Genomic DNA, 25,719 nt, shown 5'->3' with positions numbered 1-25,719 from the left:
CCCTTCAGTGCATAGGACACGCCTCTTGGAAAGGTTCCTGCTTATGTATGTTTCTAAGACCATACTCTATTTTATTTTATGCGTTTTTATATAGCGTCCAACACACACTTGTTTTCATTAACTACAAGCTCTGCTCTGGCAGGTTTACTTGACCAACCACATGCAGATGGAGAAAGAGCTAGCTTCGTTGCACCATGCCACTGGGCGTGGTGGGGCCAGCGGGGGGAGGGGGGGGAGGGGTTAGAGGCTTGCAAAATGCACTGACCGAATCTAGCGTGTCACCCTCTTTTTCTTGTGGTATACACACTCCGGGGTCGCCAGTTATTTTGTAAGCTAACACAATGTCGTGCACGTCACCTTTTTGATGGGGACCACTTTCTAGCCTTGAAAATCTTTAGGAAGTGGGGGCGGGGGGGATATGGGTTATTCTTCAGCATAAAACGTGAGCTGGGAGTCCTAGTCGCAGCAGGTCCGCCGCATAGCCCCATCACATCTGAGGTCTTGGTCAAAGCCGTCAGAATGAGAGGGTCGTCGAAACGTATCTTGATGTTTCTAAATATAGGGCGACCACCTCTGCCCGTCCGGGTTATTACGGACATTAGGTCCGCTCCTGAGGTATCGTTCAGTTACAAAATGCATTCCGGGGTGTTAGTCTAACACACTCTAATACAATGATTTTTAGGTGACAATGTCCAGAGGGCAGACAGTGTCCATAATGATCAGATGTGAGGTGGTTATGTAACTGGCATTGGCAAAGTCAACCGGTGTTGCCGCTGCAAAATCTTTTGGTTTTGACAATGTGTTTTTAAGACAAGTTGAACAGCGGTACTAGCTGCTGCAGAACATGCACGATTGCTTTCTAATATTCGTAGTCCCGCACACTTACGGGGCAAAAGGACAAACTACAAGTACCAGATTGTGAAAAACCAAACAAGCGTGCTACTCGCGCCAGACATAGTACTGATCTCAAAAGTCCTTGAGCCCTCGTGGGCGAGCATAAAATGTCTGCCTACCACAATTCCAGTGAACTTGGTTGCCACCAATGAAAGCAGAGGGCGTGGGCGGCTAGAATTTTACTTGGGTGTGAGGGGAGAAATGCGACTTGTTCGTCTAAAAGCAACTTGGAGTGCAGGTTGGGTTGAAAGTGAGCTCGCCCGGGCAGCCCTGGCTGCGGTCCCGTTATCAGCCTCAGCACACACTGGGAGCGCGGGGCCCCGCCCACTCCAGCCTGTCATTTTTGTAAAGCTTCAGTAATTGACGCGAAGAAAACCCGAGGCAGCCAGAGCGCGAGGAGGGAGGCGAGTGGAGGGGGAGCGCGAGAGGGCTGGTTCCTGCTCCTGTGGTTTGCTCTGCGAGTCACAGGGCTCGCACATCCTGTAGCTGTTCTTTCGAGCGGCCTGCCGGGCGGAGGGCTGCTTTCCTGCCGGGGTCTGGGTGCTCGCTCGCCCGTCCGCCAAGATGCTGCAGATGGTCCAGGAATGGTTCTGGTGGGACCGGCTCTGGCTGCCCGCTAACTACACCTGGGCCGACTTGGAAGACGACGACGAGCTGGTGCTGCCCAAGGCCTCGCACTTTTACATCACCATGCCCGGCGCGCTGCTCTTCATGGTCGTCCGATACTTCTTCGAGAGGTGAGGAAAAGCGCCGAGCGAGCGTGTTTGAGGGGAATGGGCGAGGCTCGGGGCTGCCTGCGTGGCCGTCGCGGATATCTCGAGCTGTCTGTCCCACGTGGGGCGTGGAGTCTGTTTTAACTCTGCCACCTGGTACTTGTAGTTCTGTTGAGAAACTCTTGTAAGTGTGCTGACATGACCCCCATACAGTGCCAGAGACTGCAGAGTCCCAGATCTAGCGTGAGTACGATATAGCAACTGTTGTGCTTTGCCTTCTGATGCTCGTGTTTACCTGGATGTTTGTTTGTAACAAGTGTGGAAAGTGCATTCTGGGGCACGTAGTCTCCGAGTTCTCGCGCACGTAAAAGTATTTAGTGTCTGTAGATTGTTAGTAAGCATTGTTTTTTTCTGTGACGTGTAATATCAGAGACAAAAAGCACAGTAGCGTCCCGTGACTTAGAACCACTCACTCCCTACTAAGTTTCCAAAGCGGTCGCAGTGTCAGTGGGTGTGTTTGTAAAGTACTGAGCCGGCAGCGGTACGGCTGGAGGCCGGAATGGAAGGAGTAGAGGGGTGGCGCGGGGTCCGCGCTCCTCTTTCGGGGTGCACTGCATGCTTTGAGTGCTGGGTAGAAGAGCCTTCTGCAGGAGGCAGAGCCAGGTCTGCGAGCAAAGAACAGTCCGGAAATGACAACCTTCCACGCCCACCCCTCTCACCCTTACCCCGCGGATCCGTCTAACTTCGGTTCCAGCGTTTTCTTAAGTGTTTATTAAATTCCTCTGACTGTGGCTTGCTAACCTGTCTCGCCGTCAGTCCCAAAACAGCACTTATTTCTTGAACTTGTATGTGCAGTGGTGTGCGCATGCGCAGCTTCGTCGTGGCAGATCTGAATTCGTTGCAGTTTAATCCTTTTGGAGTCTGACTGCCCTCCACCCCGCCCAGACAGTTATAACCGAAACAGGTCCTAACCACCCCACCTTCTCACTGTACCCCCTAGGCGAGAGTAGTGCGGTTTATGGCAGGTACATAGGCTTCCGTGACAGCCCTCTGCCCCCGTGAAAGTGTACAGTGAGTGAACTCGAGTGTGCAACATATTGGAGAGGGAAGCAGCCAGCAGGGGGAGGGGTGTGCCGATAGGTGTCTGTATCCAGGATATTGTATTGCTCCTGTCAGGTGCTTTAGAAACTGATGATGGAGGAGTGACCCCCAGGAGCTGACATTCTGTTGTGTGTTGACAGATGTTGGGTGCTTGGTTTTGGTGTGCGAGGGTTCAGTCTGTGCTCACGTGTGGGGACGTTGTGCTCCCAGGTATGCACCTGGAGCACATGGGGTTTCAATGGCGTGTTGTTTAACTTCCGGTCTGGTGATTTCAGAGTACTGTGGATTGGATCTGGTGAGTGATTCAGTTGTATGGCATGTTGTTTTGTTTTTAACATATGAACGTATATGGTTGTCATGTACGTCGATGTACCAAAATAACAGGGTTAGTGGAAGAGGCACTGTACACCAATTGACCTCTATGACATCACATCACTTCAAGGAAGTGATATCTTAAGAAGTTGACCTAGACGAGAGCACGTAATTGAATATAGGAACCCAATAAAACGTGCATGATTATGATAACACCACAACAGTTGGCAACAGATGCATGTCTGCTTTAGATACCACCTATAGTTTAAGTAGGGTTGGCGGCGTGATATGCCAGGAGAGTCAAAATTCCTGATTCCGCTGTTTTGTAAAATGAGAAATTGTGTGTTTCTTTCAATAGGAGGATACATACAGTGCTACAAAATTGCAAGTCATTGGGAACCGAATTTATTTATACCACAAACTTTCATGATTCACCACTGTCTACCCGAAAGAGAAATGCATACATAAATTACAGTGAGATGCCTCAAAATAGAGATTTAAAAAGCAATAGAAGTCGTGTGTTAATTCATTTGAATCATACATTGAAGATGAACTGTTTTTGGATTAAGTAATTTATTATTGCTAATACATTTTAACCATGTGAAAGGCACCATCTCTTGGAAAGAGGAAGATTTAGTTCAAGTTTATCCTTTTCATGTATACTGAAATACAGCAAGTTTGTGTTTTTACTTATTTCATTGTTTTTATTTACTCAGAAGGGAGAGTATTGGGTAACTAAATGTATGCATTTTATATTGAACGTAGCTATGGTATGTGTATTTGTAAAGTGCACTTGTAAAGTGCACTATCACCCACAAGGGTATTCCGGCGCTGACACTGTTTACCTTCTGTTTCTGGTAGTCTGAGGCTTCGGGTCACAAAGACAATGCCAGGGTCACAACGTTGAATCAGGTGTTGCAGCTACTACCTCAGGCAACCCCCCCTATATGACGTTCATTTATGATTGTGAACTTATGGTAAAAACTAAACCAACCACACCCTAAAACTGAAGCAGCACTCAGAGAAATCCAGCAGAATAATCAGTTTCATTATCTCAAACTCCCTACAGTACCTGCTTGCTGCACCACTGGATTCAAGCTAGCTTGGCTGATGACTGGTGATACTCCAAAACCGGTCCCAGGATGCTTGTTTCTGGTCCAGGGGGGACCTGGCTTGGCAGTTCGGGCTGGACTGTTCCCATAAGGAGCAGGGTCGAGACTGATTAGCATATGGCTGGATCCAAACTGGGGTGTGATGGGCCAAAAAACGATGGATTAAATCCAGATCTGTTGACTGGGAGTGAATGTTTGTATTGTTCAGCATTCCATCGATCATTTGTTCTTTTAGCTCCCCACAGTACTCCCACCCTAGAGACCAAGATCTTTAGTCTGTTCTGCAGCAGCATCAGAAGGCTTGGCAGACACTTATAATTGAATGCAGCCTATCTGTCCTCTGCCTCAGAGATGCCTGGTTCAACACTGTCCCAAGGGCCATCATGGTCTCCCGCCTTGTCTCCGGGTCTTGTTATCATCCTCCATAACAGGAAAGGGTATTTCACTGGGCTGTTACACATGATGCATATAAACAAGGTATTTTGCAAACTAATGAATACTCTATTGATCCCTGGGAATGCCTTGTGGTTGCAATAAAAACCTCTCCCTCAAACTGTCCTAGGGCAACTCCCATATACTGCCCTCAGAAGGTGGAGAGTTGGGTGAGGAAGGAGAGAGCTATAGAGAATATTCTCTTTTATAACAATGTATTTGCCCTTTAACCAGCCTAATTAAGAGACTTGGAGCTATCCAATGATGGGATAGTTATGCTCACTTAAATACATTCACGTACTTTGAGCGAAAATGACAATTAAATATTTTAACCCCTTCGACGCTCATGACGAGCTCAGCTCGTCATGTAGGGCCCATTGATTTCAATGGAAAGTCAATGGACCTACATGCATACCCCTTAGCAGCCAAGTGGTTAAGAAGTTGACATGGACTTCAAGCCAAAAATTTGATATCTCTCTTCAGAAACCCACAGAACAAATTGAAATAATCTTGCCAACCGAGAGGGGCGACAATCTGTGTTGAATACATAAAAAAAGATGGACCTGACAAGTCTTGTTGCATTGCACAATCGTAACTTGCCCTTATAGAGGACGCAGAGCGCACAAATGTACTACTGCCTCTTTTCACACAGAATAAAAGAGTCTCACCACACAACAGACATCCACAGCATGGTGGTCTGGGGCTGTGAACACTGAGGAGCACATGCTCACTTCAGCAGATATTTGTTGGCAAAACCTCTTCCAAAGCAACCTGACACAACTGAAAAAAGCCAAAAAGAAGAGCACCAAAAACCTATTCAGCACCCAAATGTTTTCAACTTGCAAAGCATTGCAATAACAACCCGTAAAATTAAACTAGACTTCTGCGACTCCCTTACTCCTAAAGTGGTCCAAATGTAAATATATAACATTTCAAACAAAAAAGAAGCCTGAACAGCACACCCTTATATTGATTTATCCGTCCAACATTAATATGTCGATTAACACATGCCAAAAACAAACATGTACTGATTGGTACATATGGAAGCTAAAGAGGTCAAATCAGTCCGTAAGCAGCCTTCGTGTCCAACAGAAAATCCAACCTCAATCAATTTCGTAGATTCTCGTCTTTATTGTTTTTAAAAGAATTCCCAGCACACGATCTAGCCGACATGTGTTTTGTCTGTTTCTCAGACTTTTTCAAGGCGATTTAAAAATTTGAGGGTATCAATGATTGCTAGTCCCAATGACGATGGAAGAAACCTCCAGTAAAGCCATGTGTGGAGTGACCGGCGACACTTGCAAATCTATAAACAGAGTGTCCACTGAGCGGGTGTCTCAATAATTCAGTTGACGGGCATCGGAAATAACCTGTACGGTGCAGCACCAGAATGAATCTAAAAGTAATGGGTAGCATTTAACATGAGTGCAATCTGATTAGTCTACGGCAGCCTTCCAGCTCGCTATCAAAGATCAAGGTACACCTCCATGATACGATTGTACCTGACTCTTCTTTAAAGGTTCTCAAAACCTCCGGTGGCACTGCTGGCTTGTGGCACAGCTCCTACCCATTACTTTTAGATTCATTCCGTACAGGTTTTTTCCGATGCCAGTCAACGGAATTAAGGTATACCGAAAGTAATTGACTTGTCGCACAGCAAAAGTTTATACCGTGTAAGAATTCTCAAAAATTTAGAGATAAATGGTATGCTATTCTCAAATGTTCGCTGGACCTGATATTATTGATTATAGTAGAACTATCAGAGATTTTAAATCAACTACAAAAAGAAATTGATGACACCACAGAAGAGTTGTCTACCATGCTAACAACAGAAGATCTAGACACTCTCCTACAAGACGTGAAAGATCAAATTGAGAGACACACCCATGAGATAAATGAGAGGAAGATCCGGAAGTTTAGACGTGACACGCTTGACTACAAGCTAGGAGAGGTGTACACATGGGCAGATGTGTACGCCCAACGAAGAAGAAATCGTCCATATGCCTCCCACACGGACACTTCCTCATCAGGGAGTGATATGTCCAATAGACCAAGTCTCATGAGCAAACAAGACACGAAGAGGCAACCTAACCTCCAGACTGAGACCTCTAGAGAAGTTGAACCGTCATCAAAAACACCTAATGTTCCGGAAGTGCCTTTTTTAGAACAAGGCCACCAAGATCTCGAAGATTCAGGAGGGGAAAAAGGAGCCCTCACCAGAAGCGTGACCTCCAAAGACCAGGGGAAACTGATGACAAAGGAAAAGGAGAGGAAGAAACAACCGAAAACCAATTAGTTATTAACATTTCAGACTACACTTTGAAAGAACATGAATGGAAGTTACTACAGAAGGGCACCTCTTTCGTTCCGACCACCAGAACTAATGCTTTAGAACTGGAAATTAGTTTCTTTAAACTAATGCGGAAGTTAAGACTACGACATTTTTTCAACCAGGTCCCCAAAAAACCAACGAACGAGGATCAAGATCAATTAAAAGGCTTGAGACCCAAAAGTACTTTTATGGCACCCACGAGCCACAAAGCACTTGATCTTTTTGAAACCTTAGTGAGACAAGACCTATCTAAGATTAACTGCCAGAAGAAACAAAAGCACAATGTGACCAACAAAGATTTGAACATCCTTAAAAGATTATCAACGAACAAAGACATCATGTTAACAAAAGCTGACAAGGGTGGGGGATTGGTCCTTATGAACACATTCATGTATAAACAAAAAGTGCAGGAACACATCAGCGATCAAAACACCTACGCACTTCTAGAATACAATCCCACCAATGAATATCAGACGATACTCACAAATCTAATCAACAAAGCTCATAACGAAGGAGTAATCACCGACAGAACAAGTACATTTCTGAAAACCACTCACCCGAAAAGTCCATCATTTTACATGATGCCTAAAGTTCACAAGAACCTTCTTGACCCCCCACTACGTCCCATTGTATCGACCAGGCAAAGTCTCCACGAACCCCCGGGGCAATTTATTGACAGACTGATGCAACCTACAGTCCAGAAGATGGCTACCTATATCCGGGATACCACAGACTTTTTGTCCAAATTGAATGCTTTAAATCTCGATGACCAAGAATCTTTGATACTCTGTACAGCAGACGTCAAGTCTCTGTATACCTCTATCCCGCACGGTTCGGGCATTGAAGCAATGGAGGAAGCTATCTTATCCACACAATATGATCCTAAACTTCAGTCCTTTCTTATGGAACTTGTTATTTTCATGCTTTATCACAGTTACTTTAAGTATGAAAACACATGGTATCAACAACTAATTGGTACAAGTATGGGAAACAGCGCAGCCCCGGTCTACGCTAATCTGTTTATGAAAGCGTTTGAAACCCAACATATCTTGAGTAAAGCACAATGGCAGGACAACCTGAAAATGTTTGTACGTTATATCGATGATGTTTTCATTTTATGGAAGAGCAGCCCAGAGTCTTTAGAACTAGCTCTTAATGAACTGAATAGACAAGAAGAAAGAATCCAATTTACTTGGGAAATCTCAACTACATCTTTGACCTTTTTGGATGTCCGAATCAACTTGAATGAAGGGAAACTTGAAACAGAAATGTACAGGAAAAACACAGACAAGAATAACACCCTTCACTACCATAGTTTTCATCAGGATTCACTGAAAAGACATTTACCCGTATCACAGATGATGCGAGCAAAACGTATCACTTCAGAACCCGCAAAAGCTTCAGCTAACATCAAAGAAATGGGAGAAAGATTTCGCAGAAGGAACTATCCAGAACCCTTGATTCAACAAGCTATACAAAAAGTGGAGAGAATGCAAAGAAAAGACCTGCTGACGGTCAAACAAAAACCTCAACAAGACAGGATGACAATTGTTTCCAAATATTCCACTTCAAGCTTCAAATTTAAAAAGATCATAAAGAATCACTGGAATATACTAAAAGCTGAACCTGACTTCCAACAGTCTTTCCAAAATCCTCCCATTTTTGCATTTACTAGGAACAAGAACTTTGGTGAAATGCTTAAACACACGACAATGGACCACAAACAATACAGAGGTACCCGTCCTTGTCTACAGTGTGGGAACTGCAATAGCATAATAAGAGGTAATCACATAACCCATCCCATGAAAGGAAACAAAATCAACCTCAAAGTTAATGCAACATGTGACAGTTCGAACTTGATCTACATGCTGAAATGTCCATGTGGCAAGTCATATGTCGGCAAGACAGAACGCAAGATCAAAACGAGATTGAATGAACATAAGTCAAGTATTCGTACAAAAAATCTGAAGTCCACTGTAGCTACTCATTTTATAGAGGCCAACCACAACATCTCACAACTGCAATTTGTGGTACTTGAAACCGTAGAAAAAATCGAAGGCAGAGACAATAATCGTTTTCTCCTCCAAAGAGAAAATCATTGGATTTATCTACTCAATTCGAGCAAGCCCTATGGGCTTAATGAGCGCATTGAATTTCTGTGTTACTTGTGAAGACTAGTTCGAGTTTTATTGGATAACTCGCCAGGGTCGCTCTATCCACATCTAGCACTCACATTTATTATGGTTTATATTTTTTCTGTTTCACTATACCACAGGTAAGACAGCCTTCCGTCACTATATTTGTAAATAAGCTGTGTTCACCGCCGATTGGCGGGTTACCAACCACGTGACAGGAGAAGGTAACGTATCCAACTGAGTCACACAAAGCAATCCAGACTTCACTATATTTAATCCACTGTGATTGGCTTACACGCCGTGAAACTCTTTTACCGCCAGATAAGAAAGACAACCCGATCACGAACAACATACAAACGCGCTCTGCGCATTGCAAGTAAGCTAAAACAGCGGACTACTATGTTTTATACTATGTTATCCTTTTTGGAGTGGCGCAAAGTAACAGCGTCTTTGTTTACTTTACTCACTTTGATTTCTTACAGAAAATTGTTTTGACTGTTGATTTTCAAGCACAAAACGTGAGACCTATTTCCATTTTCTTTGCATGTACACACTGAAATGGGGAGCACTGGCAGTACATTGAAAGTGCATTGATGCCGTTTTTAGTTATTATGCTTCATGTAATGTTATTATATGATATGGGAGACTCATAGATTTCATTTCGTCTTGCTTCTAGCTATTGTCCCGGATGAAGGGCATACAGCCCGAAATGCATTGGACTGTGATTTGTGGTGTTATGGTACCGTTAAATGAACTGATCATTTGATATGCACGGATATTGATGGATTCAAAATGAACTTTTTTGAGTTGTTAATACAAGATATTGAATCAAAACATTGCTTGGATCTTTATTTTGAAACTACCTGAACTTTTAGAGAGCGGAGCGCCAAGGGATGCCTCTGATTGATGTTGGAGGCACTTGTTTTTGTTCAGTCAACGGAATTAAGACACCCGCTCAGTGGACACTCTGTTTATAGATTTGCAGGTGTCGCCGGTCACTCCACACCTGGCTTGACTGGAGGTTTCTTACATCGTCATTGGGACTAGCAATCATTGATGCTCTCGAAATTTTGATCGCCTTGAAAAAGTCTGAGAAACAGACGAAACACGTGTCAGCTAGATCATGTGCTGGGAATTATTTTAAAAACAATAAATATGAGAATCTACAAAATTGATTGGGGTTGGATTTTCTGTTGGACATGAAGACTACCTATGGACTGATTTGACCTCTTTAGCTTTCATATGTACCAATCGGTACATGTTTGTTTTTGGCATGTGTTAATCAACATAAATTACTGTTGGACGGATAAATCAATAAAAGGGTGTGCTGTTCAGGCTTCTTTTTGTTGTGAATATTTGCATGTTATGTATTTAATGTGCTGGTGATGTCTCTGGGTAGTAGATATCAATAGCTGCTTTGAGCACCCGATCCATATTAAAGAATATTACGGTACACGCCAAAAGACTTTCTGTGGATCATATATATTGTTGTATTCTGATGTGCGTTTTTCCTTTTCAAGGAACACTACTACCTTTCTTTTTTGCTTGTAAATCTATAACATGCCTACTGGAATCCTTCATCGACCCCCCCCCCCTACCCTACCAGTTATTGTAAGCACTCGAATAATCAAATGCCACTCTTGAACCATCTAGATGGATAAGCAACTTTTTAACCCATACCTGATGTAGAATTTCCAAAATTAGGCCAGTGTTAATTCCAAATCATAAATGCTCCTTTATCGCTACAGCACACTCCCAGTTTGAAGATGGGGCAGTTTAGGCCACTATAAAAGTAGACCGGCAACCACACTAGCCGGACTGCTACCAACCCACCTTTTGACTCCTCATTTTCACCAGAAACCATTGCGAGGTGCATGACCTCACAACTGAAGCCATTAATTTCTAGAGCAACTTACAAATGCTCGGCCAGTCATGCTGCATGTTAGGTTGTATTGCTAAAATTGAAACTTTTCCAGGTAATTGAGGATGGTCTCCTCATCCACAGCAAAGACACGGCATACCAGCACATCCTGTCGGGCTTCTTAGCAACATTTGGTACTGATGGCCGCTGTACTCCTATATACATCATGAACTCCCAATTTGGCATCGATGACGCCTTTTTCAAATTGTTAACCTCCTTTTCCCATGACTGTAAGCAAACGGTGGTATTAAACTTGCACTTGTACACTCTGGTCCTTATGGCTCTATCCTCTCACCACCACTCTATACCATATACATGGTATCTATACCATATACATGGTATCCATCAGTGAACGGATCGGAGACGTGAGCTGAATCGTCCAGCAATATCATGATGATTCTCAGTTTTACCTCAAGGTGAAAGTGTATCAAGATGGGCCAACGTGCTGACTCTCTAGGTAACATCCAACACAAGTTGGTTAATCATTATGAGAACCTGAAACATCAAGAGACAGAATTTTGTACTCCTTTCCACATCACCATCTAAATACAAACATTGGATTTTTGCTCTTTCAAACACTGCCTCGCTTAACTCTAGCCACTTTTTTCTTTTTAGTTAGCATGCATTTAGCAATTTGGAAGCCCTTTTTTAAAAAAAAAAAAAAAAAAAAATAAGTGCTTCACAGTTAAGTTAAACAGAGCAAAGTTGCAACATAGGTTACTCTTTCTAAGTCCACTGAAAAACCGGGACCAGATTATTAAGAAGAAATAAATAAATTCGATTTCCAAAGTCATTAAAAGAACTGGTCTTAGCGCAATAACCATATGTATTTACACACAAAGAACTCCGTAAGCCTCCAATGGGGATCTACTTGGCTACTGACAAGTGAAGCCAGGCGGTCAGGTCGGATCCAGGGAAGAAAAAATGTGAATTGCATAAGCTAATTTGATAAAAGATTTTTTTATAGTTTTGTGGTTACATTCTTTTGTAATGATTTTTATTAACAGTATACAAATTAAATTGAATTCTTACAACTTATGTTAAGTGAGTTAGACAAGGATGTAGATAAGACAACAAATACCACATTATACAAAAAGAGGAATTTACATAAATACACATGTATATATATTCAGCATTGTGGAGTGAGGTGATTCACTAGGTTTTGTTTCGGAGAGGAAGTTACAACTTGACTCCCACCCACCAAGTTCTAGCTTTATCTATTGTGAAACAGTAGCTGTATAATCCCAGGTGCATGCAGACTGGGATACAGAGTTTCGGAAATAGTTCAGTTGCAGACTAGATCAAGGAAACGCAGTGCGAAATTACTGAAAATGCTCCTCATAACCGAAGACTCTACACCTAGCACACCCTGCCCTAACTCCACCACCTAGAAACATTGGTCTCCCCCTCTTCTTGCCGCATTCATTCCCTATTGAAGCTCGGTGGGCTTTTGGGATGATCAGTCAGACCCACAAGACTTACTGTCTACATTTTCTGAAACCCCATTGCCACAGACATGCAGTGTTGAAATGAGGAAGATGTCTCTGCACCAATGAGTTCTAGCGCCTGAATATCCCTAAACCCAAGAAGCTTCAGACATCAGTCACTTCTTTTTCAGGTGGCACCTCAAAGATCTGGGATTCGCTCTCTTCCTGAATTGCATTTTCCATTCCCTCCAGTAGTTTGGAAAAGGTCAATATGTTGCTCTTCGAGAAATGCCTCACGCCTGAGATTTAAAACAGTCTGCTTCACAAATCACAGCCATTTCATTGAGTCTACAATGTTTTAAAACTTTGAAATTCTCTTCATAAATAATCTGAAAAGTCTACCCAAATCGCCTCACATTCCATGGCTCAGAAATGTAACGGAGAGAGAAAAGTACAAAATGGTACAACTTTGCAGATAGCAACATATACCTGAAATGTGTTCATTCTTACTCCGTTTAGAACTGGTAGTTACAGCCACTTGCTTATAACCTTATGGGGGAAGATACGTGGGGCACTGGGACGGAAATAAAAGGGTGGAATGTGGACTTTGGGTGAGGGGCAGCAAAGAAGTCACATGGGTGTAAGGAAAATTGGGAGCAGAAGGAGGGGAAATGGTTGAAGCTAAGGGGCTAGGAAATAGCCACAACACAATTTCCCTGGATCACCCTTGTAGACTTCCATTAAAATATTCAAAGCGCTCCCCTGCTTGCCTATGCCTAACATTTCTCTCGCCAACATTTTCGTGATGATATCAGGGTAGGGGATCCAGGACGAGATGATGATGTTGGTTGATGGTGGGGTCCGTGGTGTGGGGGCTTGGTCCGGGCTGTGATGGAGTCATATGGGAAAGTGATTACAGGCAAAGGGGATGATGAGTAGTTACGGGGTTGGATGAAGTGGTCACAAAGTGCAGTGAATGTTATTGGCTGATGTTGTCTGGAAATGTGTGACTATGATTTTGTTGGAAAGATTATAATCTCCAGGGTGTGTGATTATGTATGTGGTGTTTGTATGGCATGAATCTAGTGGAGATGCAACTGAGCACTGTATAATGTCAAAGGCAAAATAGATGTGTGATTGTAGGGGTAACTGGTTTCTAAGAGTGTAGGTGACGCATTTGAAAAATTAATCGGACAAGAGCCAGAGGCAGACCTTGTAGCGGGGCACAGTGCAAGAGTGGAGACATCAGCGGACCCTCGTAGAACTTGCCAGCAGCGTCCCCCTCCCGCTGCCACAACTGAGCGCGAGTCGCGGCCGCCGAGCGGAGGGGGACACCTAAACCACATCCCCCAGGAGGCTTAGCGGCGCAGGACGCCCATCTACCGCGCCAGGCGGCGCATAAAGGCTGCGTCACCCCGGCAGAGCGGGTGACGCATTTGAAAAATTAATCGGACTAGAGCCAGAGGCAGACCTTGCAGCGGGGCACAGTGCAAGAGGGGAGACATCAGCGGACCCTCGTAGAACTTGCCAGCAGCGTCCCCATCCCGCCGCCGCAACTGAGCGCGAGTCGCGGCCGCCGAGATGAGGGGGACACCTAAACCACATCCCCCAGGAGGCTTAGCGGCGCAGGACGCCCATCTACCGCGCCAGGCGGCGCATAAAGGCTGCGTCACCCCCGCGTCGCGGGAGCGCCCGGGGCTAAGCCCGGGCAAAGGGCGGGCCCTCTGTGGCCCTCCGAGGCCTGTAGTGGCCGGGACAGGCCACCCCCTCAAGATCTTCAGCTGGGCTCCCTAACTCACAGTGGCATAAAGATTCAACGGAGAGTGGATAACTATACACTGATTAAAGGATGTCCAAAGCACATAAAACCCCGATGGCAACAAGATCAACCACCAGACTAAAAACTGTGAGTACTCCATTAACCGCTATTGACATCATGTTGCAAAAAACTATTAGCGCAGTGGCCAACTCTATTCAGGATACTGAGAGACGACTCTCTCGGACACCAGATTTGTGCTTCCCGAATTTGTCCCTGCATACCATAAACAACACCCAGAATATGGATGATACTTTTAACTCACAGGAATCTTTATTGATGCAATCATTCACAGACCTACCAAGGTCACATGTTAAGGACAATATTCCAACATCTCTGCTTACTGGTTCTATAGTGAACACCCTGGAGAGTAGCCTCACGATCCCAACTAACCGTGGAAACAACATAATCCTTGTACAAACATCCTCGCCAGATTCCGAAGCTCAAATAATTGAGAGCAACATACCGGATATTCACTTGCCAGAAAATCAAACTCTTAATCACGTCAGCAAATCAAAGTGCACTAAGAAAAAACGCAAAACAAAATACCGCATGAAAACAATCCATCACCTATTAGATAAACCGAAACGCTCAATAAGAGATATGTGGCAAAAACCGACGCAGAGGAAACCAACTGAACTCACCCCCATGGGGCCTTTAGTGTCCTCTTCTCAGGTCTTGGATGTACCCCGAAATAACAAGAATAACTCAGAGAGGCCTCAGGTCAATGAGCAGACAGGGCACATAGTTGAGACACCCACCACTAAAACCCCCTCTATGAGTGAGATCGAAAGTATGGTTAAATCCCTCTTACAACCCATTAGTCAACAGATTGCCAATATCGAGAAGGCCTTAGGTAAATTTGAGAGGGCACAAAATAAAATATCATCGAGCATTCTCAAATTACTAAAAATGCCTAATTCAAGTCCTACCTTTGTTCCAGCGAGCACAACCCTTAACGCTAAAAACCCAAAAGCTACAAAAAACTCATGTAATCCATTAATAAGTACGGGTAAACAGACAAAGACACAGCAACAGGGCCCTGTCTCTAATGACCCACCACCAATCCCACAAACAGCACTCATTCCAGCGATAACTGCAGTCTTGCCCAAGAGTAACACGCAAAATACACATACACATGAGGATGAAGATACTAGTGAATGGGCCGCGGAGGTTTACCCCTCAGAGGCAATTTCGTCCTCCGTTGATATATCAAGACATCTCACTATACCAACTGTGAACATCCCTACTAAAGCAATCGGGGCCCCGCAGCCCAGACCCATTTTGACACGAATACCCATCCACATAAATCTACCACCAGAGTCTAATGCCTATGCAACAGTCATGATCGGGGTACCCAAAATAGTGGAAAATAGGGGGGAATCCTATGTAGAATTTAAAAACAAGGTGATGCAATGGCTAACTACCCATAGGCCACTTCCCTCCAACATAATAGGAACTATTTCCCATGTGAAGAGAGTAGATTGGGTGGGCACACGATTTAAATCCACAGAGGGTGACTGTATCGTGGTCACTTTAAAAAACAGAGGAGCGGCGACATTTATTACAAACTGGAGGAGCTCCGCAACAAACAGTTTGATTCGAACAATGGGCCTAAGCTATTTTTACCCTCACTACTCAGACGGCCAAAGAAATAATAATAAACGCAATTTTGGTCAAAAAGGGCCTCTTGTACCGCAACCTTACCCTCATTTTTGGACTACCCCTTTTGATTCAACTCAAGGGACGTCCTTAGACCCTGAAATATACACAAATGACCACTCTTGGGAAGGCAGAACACATAGTCACCCTGCCCCATTAATATTTGGGAATCCAGGATTTACCCAATATCCACAGACACCAGATTACAGACACTTTAACCCCCCTCATAACCATTATTTTGGGATCCCAACATCAAACAGATACGATACTCTATACACTCATGATGATCTGGATGAGGTGGACTGACTACCATTTGCATTGCCTTCTGATCCCTCATTCAACCGACTAGACATCCAAGTTTATCCTAACATAACATGCAAGGACAACCCCGTAACAACTTTGGATCTGTCAACTGTCAGATCAACCAATTCTGTAACAACGGCGATAACACCCTGCTCTGACAGTCCCCCTATAGATTACGCCTCCACTTCTCCCATACCTGAAGCAAGTAGCTCTCCTACCCCCATAGTCCTCTATCCCTCACCCAATACCAGAAGCCAACTGACAGACACAGTATGTTATGCTAACTCAAACCCGCACCCTCTAATTAACATGACCACAGAGTCGGTGATAGAGCGCAACGAGCCCCCTTCCATTAAAATCCTATCATGGAACATTGCAGGACTGGCTGCCAAAGCAACCGACCCGATGTGGGTAACTATGGTCAGAAACTACACCATATTGTGCTTCCAGGAGACCTGGCTTGTAGATAATAACATCTTTATTGAGGGATACCAAAGCTTCTTTGTCCATGCATCCCCCTCACCTAGTGGCAGGGCAAAGGGAGGCTTAGCAATATTCATCAGTCTGTCTCTTATATCCCAGACAAAAAACATACAGCAGGATTGCAGGAATATTCAGATACTGGAGTTCAGGAAGGGCAAAAAAGCATTAACCCTGGTTAACTTCTATAACTCTGTTACATCACCAGGAGAATGTAATATTGTTAAACTCCAAAATTATCTTTATGACAATTCGGCAAAGCTGTCCCGGGACAAAATAATTGTCGGTGATTTTAACACGCATATCTGCGGTAATCCGTCTGTGTCACCCTTGGGTACTTTGGGCTGTGGAAACAGATCAGGTCCTCATTTTGAACATTGCCCTCGAGGAACAACCATGAACACCCTAACAGATGTCCTAAACCTGAGTATCGCCCTGTCTCTGAAAGATGATTCTTACATCTTTAAAACACCAACTTACAAAGGCTCAGAGTCAGGGTCTTTTATAGATCACATACTCTTCTCAGCCGAGGTAGCAAACCTGGTCTTAAATTTCAACATAATTGAAAGCACCTATAGTGATCACAATCCGCTTTCACTTGACTTACAATGTGGTCCTTTTGTATGCCGGAAAAATTGTAAGGACCCTGGAGCCTTAAAACTGATTAACAAAAACCGCCGCCTGAAATGGTCCACGATAAATAGCGACACCTTGCAAGAGTCGGTTATAAAGAGTTGTGAACACGAACTTAATCTCTGTGCCTCCAATAACACACCCCCCGAATCTATTCTATCTGCCTTTGCTGTGATCACAAAAAGAATTGATCAACTGCTTTCTGTACCAATAAAAGGATCAATTGCTCAGCAACCACGGTGGTTTGATCATACCTGCTCATCATCCAACCAAAAACTGAAAATTGCCCTTAAGAATACACCAAGAAACCCCGCACTTATCAAAGCCTTACGTTTAGAATACAAAATAGCCTTGGCATCCCGGAAAAAGATTATAAAAAAGAACATCTGGGAGTCCCTGCTTGATCCCTCAATCTTGGGAAATAGCTCGAAGTTCTGGAGCATAATCAACAAGCCATTGTTTGATGATCCCAACGCTACCAGCCTCGGAACTGTTATACCCGAGAATGAATGGATCTCCCAATTTCAGCTCAATTTTTGAGAGCAACATCCCAAATACAACACAAGCTTTTAAACCTTCTGAAGGTGCACCACTGCACTTCACAGTCAAAGAAATTGAAAAAGGGATCCGTGGTCTAACCAGCAACAAAGCCCCGGGCCCGGATGGTCTTCCCCCAGACTTATTCAAATCAAATATCCCCTTTTGGGCTCCAATTCTCACAGTGGTTGTCAACGCCGGGGCCGCAATTGGGGCACCAAAGACCTGGGGAGCCTCCACCATCGTTCCAGTATACAAGAAGGGCGATAGAACTAATGCAGTGTGTGACAGACCAATCTCCCTGATAAATTCAGTTGCCAAAGTAGTGGGAGGGATCCTCTAAAACAGGTTGTCCATATGGGCCAAAGACAACAACATAATGGCACCCGCTCAATATGGCTTCAGACCAGGGCATTCAACAACAACTCAATGCCTGAATTTATATTTAATCAGTGGCAAGTACACCCTGGCCCGCACTGGAAGATTATATATGGCCTTTATGGACCTTTCATCGGCCTTTGATTGTGTTGACAGAAGCAAACTCTGGGACGTCTTACTGAATATGGGAGTTGAAACTAATTTGATTAATTTTCTGGCCGACCTCCATAATGATACACGTGCAAATGTTCGTTATACCAAAGACCTGAAAGTAACCAGTGACTTTAAAATTAATCGGGGGGGTTAGGCAGGGCTGTATTTTAGCGCCTTTTCTTTTTAATTTATATATAAACGGTCTTGAGGAACATCTTTTAACAACTGATACGGACTACCCTTACATAGGGAAAAAGGGCGTCCCTGTTCTGCTTTATGCAGATGACGCCGTTCTTATCTCCAGAACTGCACTAGGACTCCAGAAATTGTTAGATTCCTTTCTCCAATTTATGAATTTGCGGGGTCTGAGTATCAACAATTCAAAATCTTTTGTTATGAAGGTAGGCTCTGGATCAAAAAAGTCCTACCCCTTTTTTATCAACGGGGGGAAAATACCAACAACAAAAACCTTCTCATACTTAGGAGTATTGTTTGATTCTAAACTCACATGGGGACCCGCAATAAGTAAAAAGAAAGATGAACTAATAAGGACCAACGCTGGAATAAAGGACTTTGCGCGCAAAATGGGCAACACACCAGTAGTCGCCCTGATGAAATTATATCAAGCTAAAAGTATTGCAGTCGCAAGTTACGGAAGCGAACTCTGGGGCTTTGCCCCTGTGGGCGTCCTTACAACTGTTGAAAACAACTTTTTAAAACAGGTCCTGTGTCTACCAAAGTGTACCGCTAATTTTGCCACACATAGGGGATAAGATCGCTGTAAACCCTTTGCTCTGTTGCTTAAATGTTGGCTGAACGACGAAATACCATTAACCCATAATATCCTCCTCGAAGCACGGATACCCTGGCTAAAATACATCAGAAACTGCCTTCAAGATCTAGGCAGGCTGGATCTCTTTTTAACACCTCAGCAAGTATCCAAGCTTGATGTAATATATGTAAAAGATACTTTCTTGCTGAATAGACAGCTTGCTAGGGAAGACACCGAACTGAAAAAGGATAGTGTTATGAGACATGTTTTAATTACAACAAGTATACAAACTGAACCATACCTATCCTGGCCTACCTCCAGATATGAACGCTTCCTATTGAGTAGATTTCGTTTTGGTTTATTTCATTTGATGCTAGCCGTACCGAGTGGAGCCCATAGAGGGACAGTGTTGCCATCTTGCGGCTGCGACAATAAGTCTCCGCAAGACATGGCACACTTTTTATTTATATGCTCATTTTACGAGACCCAGCGGAAAATGTTTTTAAAACCTTTGCTTAAAAAATTGAACTTTGTGCAAATAATGCCAGCACTACTATATCTTCAAATGCTGCACGGTGATTGCACTCTTTTTATATATAACTTTTTAAAAACAGCCCTGAAATTCAGAAAAAGTATGGAAGGCTGACTCCTAACCGAACTATTTTACCCCCTTAAATAAGTCTCTGATGAAATATACATATACAACTGACCGTGATATCATGTACTTTTCTATGATTATCTGACGTATTGATCCTTTTTAACATGTTTTGTGTATATATATGTATTTTAATGCACTTTTATGACTGTATTTCACGCAGTCGAATAAAGAATTTTGAATTGAGTTTAGGGAGAGCTCTGATGGATATGTGAATGCCATTATGAAGATCGAGGTTAGGGTAACATAAGAATAATCCAGTTTGTGGATTTATCTGGTTGTCATGACATGGTCTGAAGTATGGTGTCCAAGATAGTTGGGGGCTGGGGGTACGGTTGAGACATGCGGGATCTAGTAATAAGATTTGATTCTAATATCCGAGGTGTGGTGCTAATATTCAAGGTGTGATTACTGTCTTTGGGATGTGATCATGTTTATGGTGGTACAATGATTTGCGTATTCTAATGTTACACTGGATATGATTGTGATGCCCACAGTGTTTTAAAGCGTCAATAAAGAGAGCTTATTATTATTTATTTTTTTAACTCCACTCTTTTGCATTTCGGTGGATATTACACGATGAGCAAAAGCCTAGGTTTGCACACTGATTTGGATTTATGCAAACTAATACTGCATTTCGCTGCCACTATCCAGAACATCTGTGGCTCGTTGGAGACTGATGTCTGCAGTGGATTCTTACATTGCTATTGTGTTGCGTCTGTGAGGAGCAGACAGACACATTTGGTGCAGACACCGTACCCTCTAATCACCTTAATGACTACACTTGGCCTACTACTAGATAGCCTGCAACCATGGCCATCTTTCCTTAGTCGTTAGGAGAGGTAAGGGCCTCAGATCTCAAAGTACGCGCCTACCATCTACTTGTGGGTGTGTACTACCATATGTTGTGATAGGAATTGCTCTACTTAGTACTGTGTGTTTCCATGAGCTTTTCATGTGAAAACCGCTAACGATTTGCATTTGAGCCATGGAGTGAGCTGTGCTCAGCATGACGCCATATGTGGCAGTGACCAAGTTTCCTGTGACTAGGGTAAATGCACAGGTGTGTCACCAATGTGTGTGCCATTTTTCTTCCACTGCAAAACCAGATCTGCAGATGTGTTTTGGAGGCAGTGGTATGTCTTTTCTCATCAGCATATTCTTCCATTTTGCTATTATTTTATCAATCTCCTAGTATGGTGGTGTTGCACAGTTTCACTTTTTTCCAAGGGAAAGTTTGCATCTGTTGTCCTAACATTGGCTCCATGGGATGTAAGCCAATGAGTCTATGTGGGGTGCTTTTGTAGTTTCTCATAAGTTAGCATACTACCCGATTTACAAAGATTCTGCTCGATACATTTCTGTGATCCATTCCATTTGGTTGAGGCTACAGCGCATTATATTTTCGTTCGTCAGTGACCGATATTGTTGGCATCAGTATGTCGATAATCCCATTCACTGATAATACTTCATTCGGTGCAAAACTGTGCCTCGGATATGAATGCTGGCGCCTGGGTCACTAATGGAAATATAGAATTTCTCGTTGTTGACTAGAAAGTAGTTTTCCAATTTAGGAGTCCCTATAAAAATGTTTCTTTCTTTGGCTTCCATGCTGCATGTGGTAATTTTAGATCTTTAGTGGCTCTGGTCTACATGATTCCTTAACTTTGGCATTCATGGCATACTTTACTGATACGCTCTACCATAGAGTTTTATATATCGGAAACTGATCTTTCTCTGAAAGATTTCTTGGGTCAACTGTTTACATGTTTTCATCTCTTATTATATCATCACTTGATGCTTTTAAACGAGTAGGGAAGTCTCATCAGTCTTTCAATCTGCTTCAACATAAAATGTATCAGAGTTGACTGCGGTGCCACAAAGTTAATGTAGTCACCTGTAATGGAAGAAAGCAGCCTTTTCCTAGGTAGGGGATAGCTAGAGTTGCAGCGAATTTATGAATTTACACCCTACTTGGTTTGTTAACCATTTTGAAATCTTACTCCGAATAACCATATCCCCTACCTTTTGATGCAGGGTGGCATCTTGGCTGTCAGGTATTCATAGCTTATGAGCAAAGCAATGCAACCCTCACAGTGGTGACAGGTTTGTAGTAAAAATGCATGTGATGTTCACTGGTCCACACCACCTTTCTCTTCCAAGCTGAGAATGTGCGTGTTCCACCTCATTGGGGCCTTATTAGCATATTTTATCACCTAACCTACTGACTCTTGGTGTAGTTCGTGTTGTGGCAGTATGGTGCCAGCCTCTCTGGCCTGGCATCTACCATGCTCTTGATATGTAATTGGGATTGAAGTATGATGTACCGTCACATGCGATATTCTTTGGCCACATCTTATGTAATTTCTAAAATGCTGACCGGTCAGAATCCACTCGAGCGTCCTCTATTGTTTCATTAGTTCTCTAAGACCTGCTTGTAGCAACAAAGTCAATAATGTAACACATTTATTTGGGGTCCCGGTACCATCCGCTTTTCATGGCCTTGTTTGTCAGCCACAGCATATGTGTGTGACAACCATTGTCAGCCCCCACTGCAAAGATGTCCTAGTCAAGAAGACTTCCCATCTTCTCTCTCTTTTCAGATTTCTTTGAAAGTAAAATAACTAACATTGCGGCAACTATTCGTCAGAACGGGACCAACATTACCGAAGACCCTACCATCATTTGCAAGCATGCATTTACCGCTTTCCAACCTCTAACTAAAGAGCATGCACTTAATCTATTCTTGAAATGCATATCAGGCTCTCCATTGGACCCAGCCCCGGCCCTTATCATGAACGCAATTGCCCCTCCAGTTATCGACCCCCCTACTCGAAATATGGAATACTTCCTTACTTTCAGGCGCAGTCCCCTCCGCTTGGAAACATGCACTGCTTATTCCTATCCAAAAAAAAGCAGGCATGGACCCTACCTGCCTAAGCAATTACCGGCCTATCTCGCTCCTACCCAAGCCCGCTAAAGTGCTGGAGAAAGCGGTACAAGAGCAGCTTTCCTATTATCTGGAATCAAACTCCATGTTCCATGACACCCAATCTGGATTCAGACCGGACTTTAGCACTGAGTCAGCTCTGCTTGAGGTTTCCGAGTCGATTAGAGAATGCACGGATAGGGGAGAGGAGGCCATGTTGGTCCTCCTCGACCTATCCGCTGCATTCGACGCCATCTCCCATGACACTTTACTGGCTTGCCTGCAAGAGGTAGGTGTCAGCGGAATTCCCCTTACTTGGGTCAAATCGTTCCTTACGAACAGATTCCAACAGGTGACGCTGGGTCCCTTTCTTTCCTCCAAGAAACCATTGATCTGGGGCGTTCCGCCAGGTTCTGCTCTCAGTCCGCTCCTATTCAATGTGTACCTAAAACCGCTAGCAAAAGTAGTTGAATCTTGGGGCGTCAAAGTAACCTTTTACGCTGACGACACCCAACTAGTGTTCTCCTTCAAAGACCACGCCGATAAAACATTCCACAACTTTTGCCACTGCATGACAAACATTGCTTCCTGGATGTCTGCCAATAATTTAAAGCAGACAAGACTGAGGTCCTATTTTTTTAATCAGAAATCCCCCCATGTCGTCCACTCCCTGGTGGCCAACTGAACTGAACCCTCCCCCGGAACCAGTCCAAGCTGCCCGTAACCTTGGCTTCCAATTTGATACTGCCCTTTCCTGCAAGACTCAAATTAATAAAGTCACCTCGTCATGCTTTGGAAAGCTTCGCATGATAAAAAAAATCATTCCATACCTGCCTCTGGACTCTCGTAAAATAGTAGTCCATGCCCTCATCACCGCTCATTTGGACTACGCAAATAGTCTGTATGCAGGGGCTCCGGCATACCTCATAAACCAACTTCAGAGAGTCCAGAATGCAGCGGCTAGACTGATTTGCAACATCCCATACCGTCATTCTATTTCACCCCATCTGATTAAACTTCACTGGCTCCCAGTGAGACTGCGCATCCAATTTAAAACCTTAACTTTGGCTTTTAGAGCTCTTAATGACCAAGGTCCTATCTATCTACGTCGCAGAATGAAGCTCTCACAAGCCCCCCGAAACCTCAGATCCAACCATCTCCGTCTTATGATCTGCCCCCGTTTCCGCTTGGCACGCACCGGAGGAAGAGCCCTCGCAGTGGCCACCTCCAAATTGTGGAACCAACTTCCTATAGAGCTGAGATTTCTGACATCAGAGCCTGTATTCCGGAAAAAACTCAAGACCTGGCTTTTTTCCCTCATCTAATTCTACCTTCTCCCTATCTCATCCTTCTGACCCTTTGGAGATGGCGTCTTTAGCGCCGGGACACCTCCGTTGGAGGTAGCTGAGCGCTCTATAAACTACTAAATAAATAAATAAATTTGAGGCAACCGATGAAAGGGCATTTTGAGATGGTTTTCCAATATGGGACTTAGCATCTCTAACAATTGAAAAAGAGTGTTGGAAACCACATGGCTAGCAAGCAAGTATTCTCACTTGCTGAGTAGATTGTAGTTTGATTCATCACCCCTCAATACATTAACCTTTTCTCAAAGGGGTGTAGATTTGAGCATATTGTATAGTTATATTTTCTCAGATTGGCTACTGGAGGCATGACACTGAGAGCAGGCTTCACTAAATGGAGTTAGTTGAGTCTTTACTGTCCTTTTTGGGTCTCGCTGGCAATGCATCCTGCAAGGATGCATGTGTCCAGCTGGAGACGTATAGCGATCAGTCTGGGGGAAGGAGGACAAGAGGGTGTACGAGCTTTTTCTCCTGGATTCGGGTGCGCGCACGTCGCGTCCCGCGCGCGCAGACAGACGCTCGCGCACACACACACACCCCCTCCCCCACAGTCACACACACGCACTCCGAGACACATACACACACATACACGCCCGCCCCCCCCCCGCACGCACGCGCACACACATGCTCCCCCCGCAGCTCAGCAACCCACTCACCGGCTTCCTTTGTGCGGCGGCTCTCCTCAGCTGCAGGGCCCGGCAGCAGGACTCTTCTTCCCTCCTTCGGCACCGGGGTGCAGGGTAGGCTCCTGCCTGCTCCGGTGCTCCAAACAATCGCGGCTCTTCCGTGGGAGGCGGGGTAGGCTCCCGCCCTCCTACTTCCTGTTTCCGGTTGTCGCGCCGGCCTGCCTGACTTCCTGGTCGCAGGCCGACAGAGTGACGAGGATGTTTGATTTGCGGTATTTATTTATTTATTTATGTATTTATGCATTTTTATATAGCGCGGACTTTACCCGAAGGCGTCGGAGCGCTTCACATTAGGAACAGAAATGAAACATAATGAGAAACATTACAAAAGAACAGGTTGCAAAAACATACGTTACTTACATAAGGTAATAGTGACAATTGTGAGCAAACAAAATACATGAGGTAGTAAAAATTGTGAGCAACCAGAATACATGGGTCGTAAAGGTAATAGTGACAATCGTGAGCAAACAAAATACTTGAGTAAAAATTGTGAGCAACCAAAATACATGAGGTAGTCAAAAGTGCACAAGAGGAAATGCAAGTGACAAGTGTGCAGTTATAAGAGAAAACGGAGTATAATTAGAGGTATAGTCCTGCAATAAGTGCTAGACAGCCTCAGGAACAAGCGTTACATGGGCAAGGTGGCACTTGTGCAAGTATCAAAGGCAAAGACATGTGAGAGGTAGCAGCCGTGTGTTGCAAGGGCAGAGTGGTGTGTGCATGTTACAAAAGGGCACCGAACACCAGTACATGGAAAATACTGCAAAAAGGCAGACCCTCCAATCACAGGCATACACTGGGAAGGCACTTCCATGGTCATGGAAAGTAGAAATTATCAGTAGTGGGAAGTCTTCCTCACAAATAGCAAGAGGACGTGAATTACTTTTGGAGGTGTCTCTGGAGGAGGAGAACTTTGAGGTCCCTTTTGAAGGCCTGGGAGGAGGCGGTGGTCCGGAGCTTTTTTTTGTCCTC

General features: G+C 44.1%; 1 protein-coding gene across 1 annotated transcript in view; it reads left to right on the top strand.

Moving 5' to 3' along the window:
• Positions 1-1,088: 1,088 nt before the first annotated feature.
• The window catches only part of CERS3 (ceramide synthase 3), a 375,229-nt gene continuing 350,598 nt past the window's right edge, over positions 1,089-25,719 (top strand). Inside the window, exon 1 of the mRNA XM_078683111.1 lies at positions 1,089-1,631. Within this exon, the coding sequence (XP_078539237.1) occupies positions 1,459-1,631 (173 nt within the window). The 5' untranslated portion in view covers positions 1,089-1,458. The remainder of the gene's footprint in view (positions 1,632-25,719) is intronic.

The sequence above is a fragment of the Lissotriton helveticus genome, chromosome 3_1, assembly GCF_964261635.1.
Source record: "Lissotriton helveticus chromosome 3_1, aLisHel1.1, whole genome shotgun sequence".
NCBI lineage: Eukaryota > Metazoa > Chordata > Amphibia > Caudata > Salamandridae > Lissotriton > Lissotriton helveticus.
This window is presented reverse-complemented; position numbering and strand designations above follow the sequence as displayed.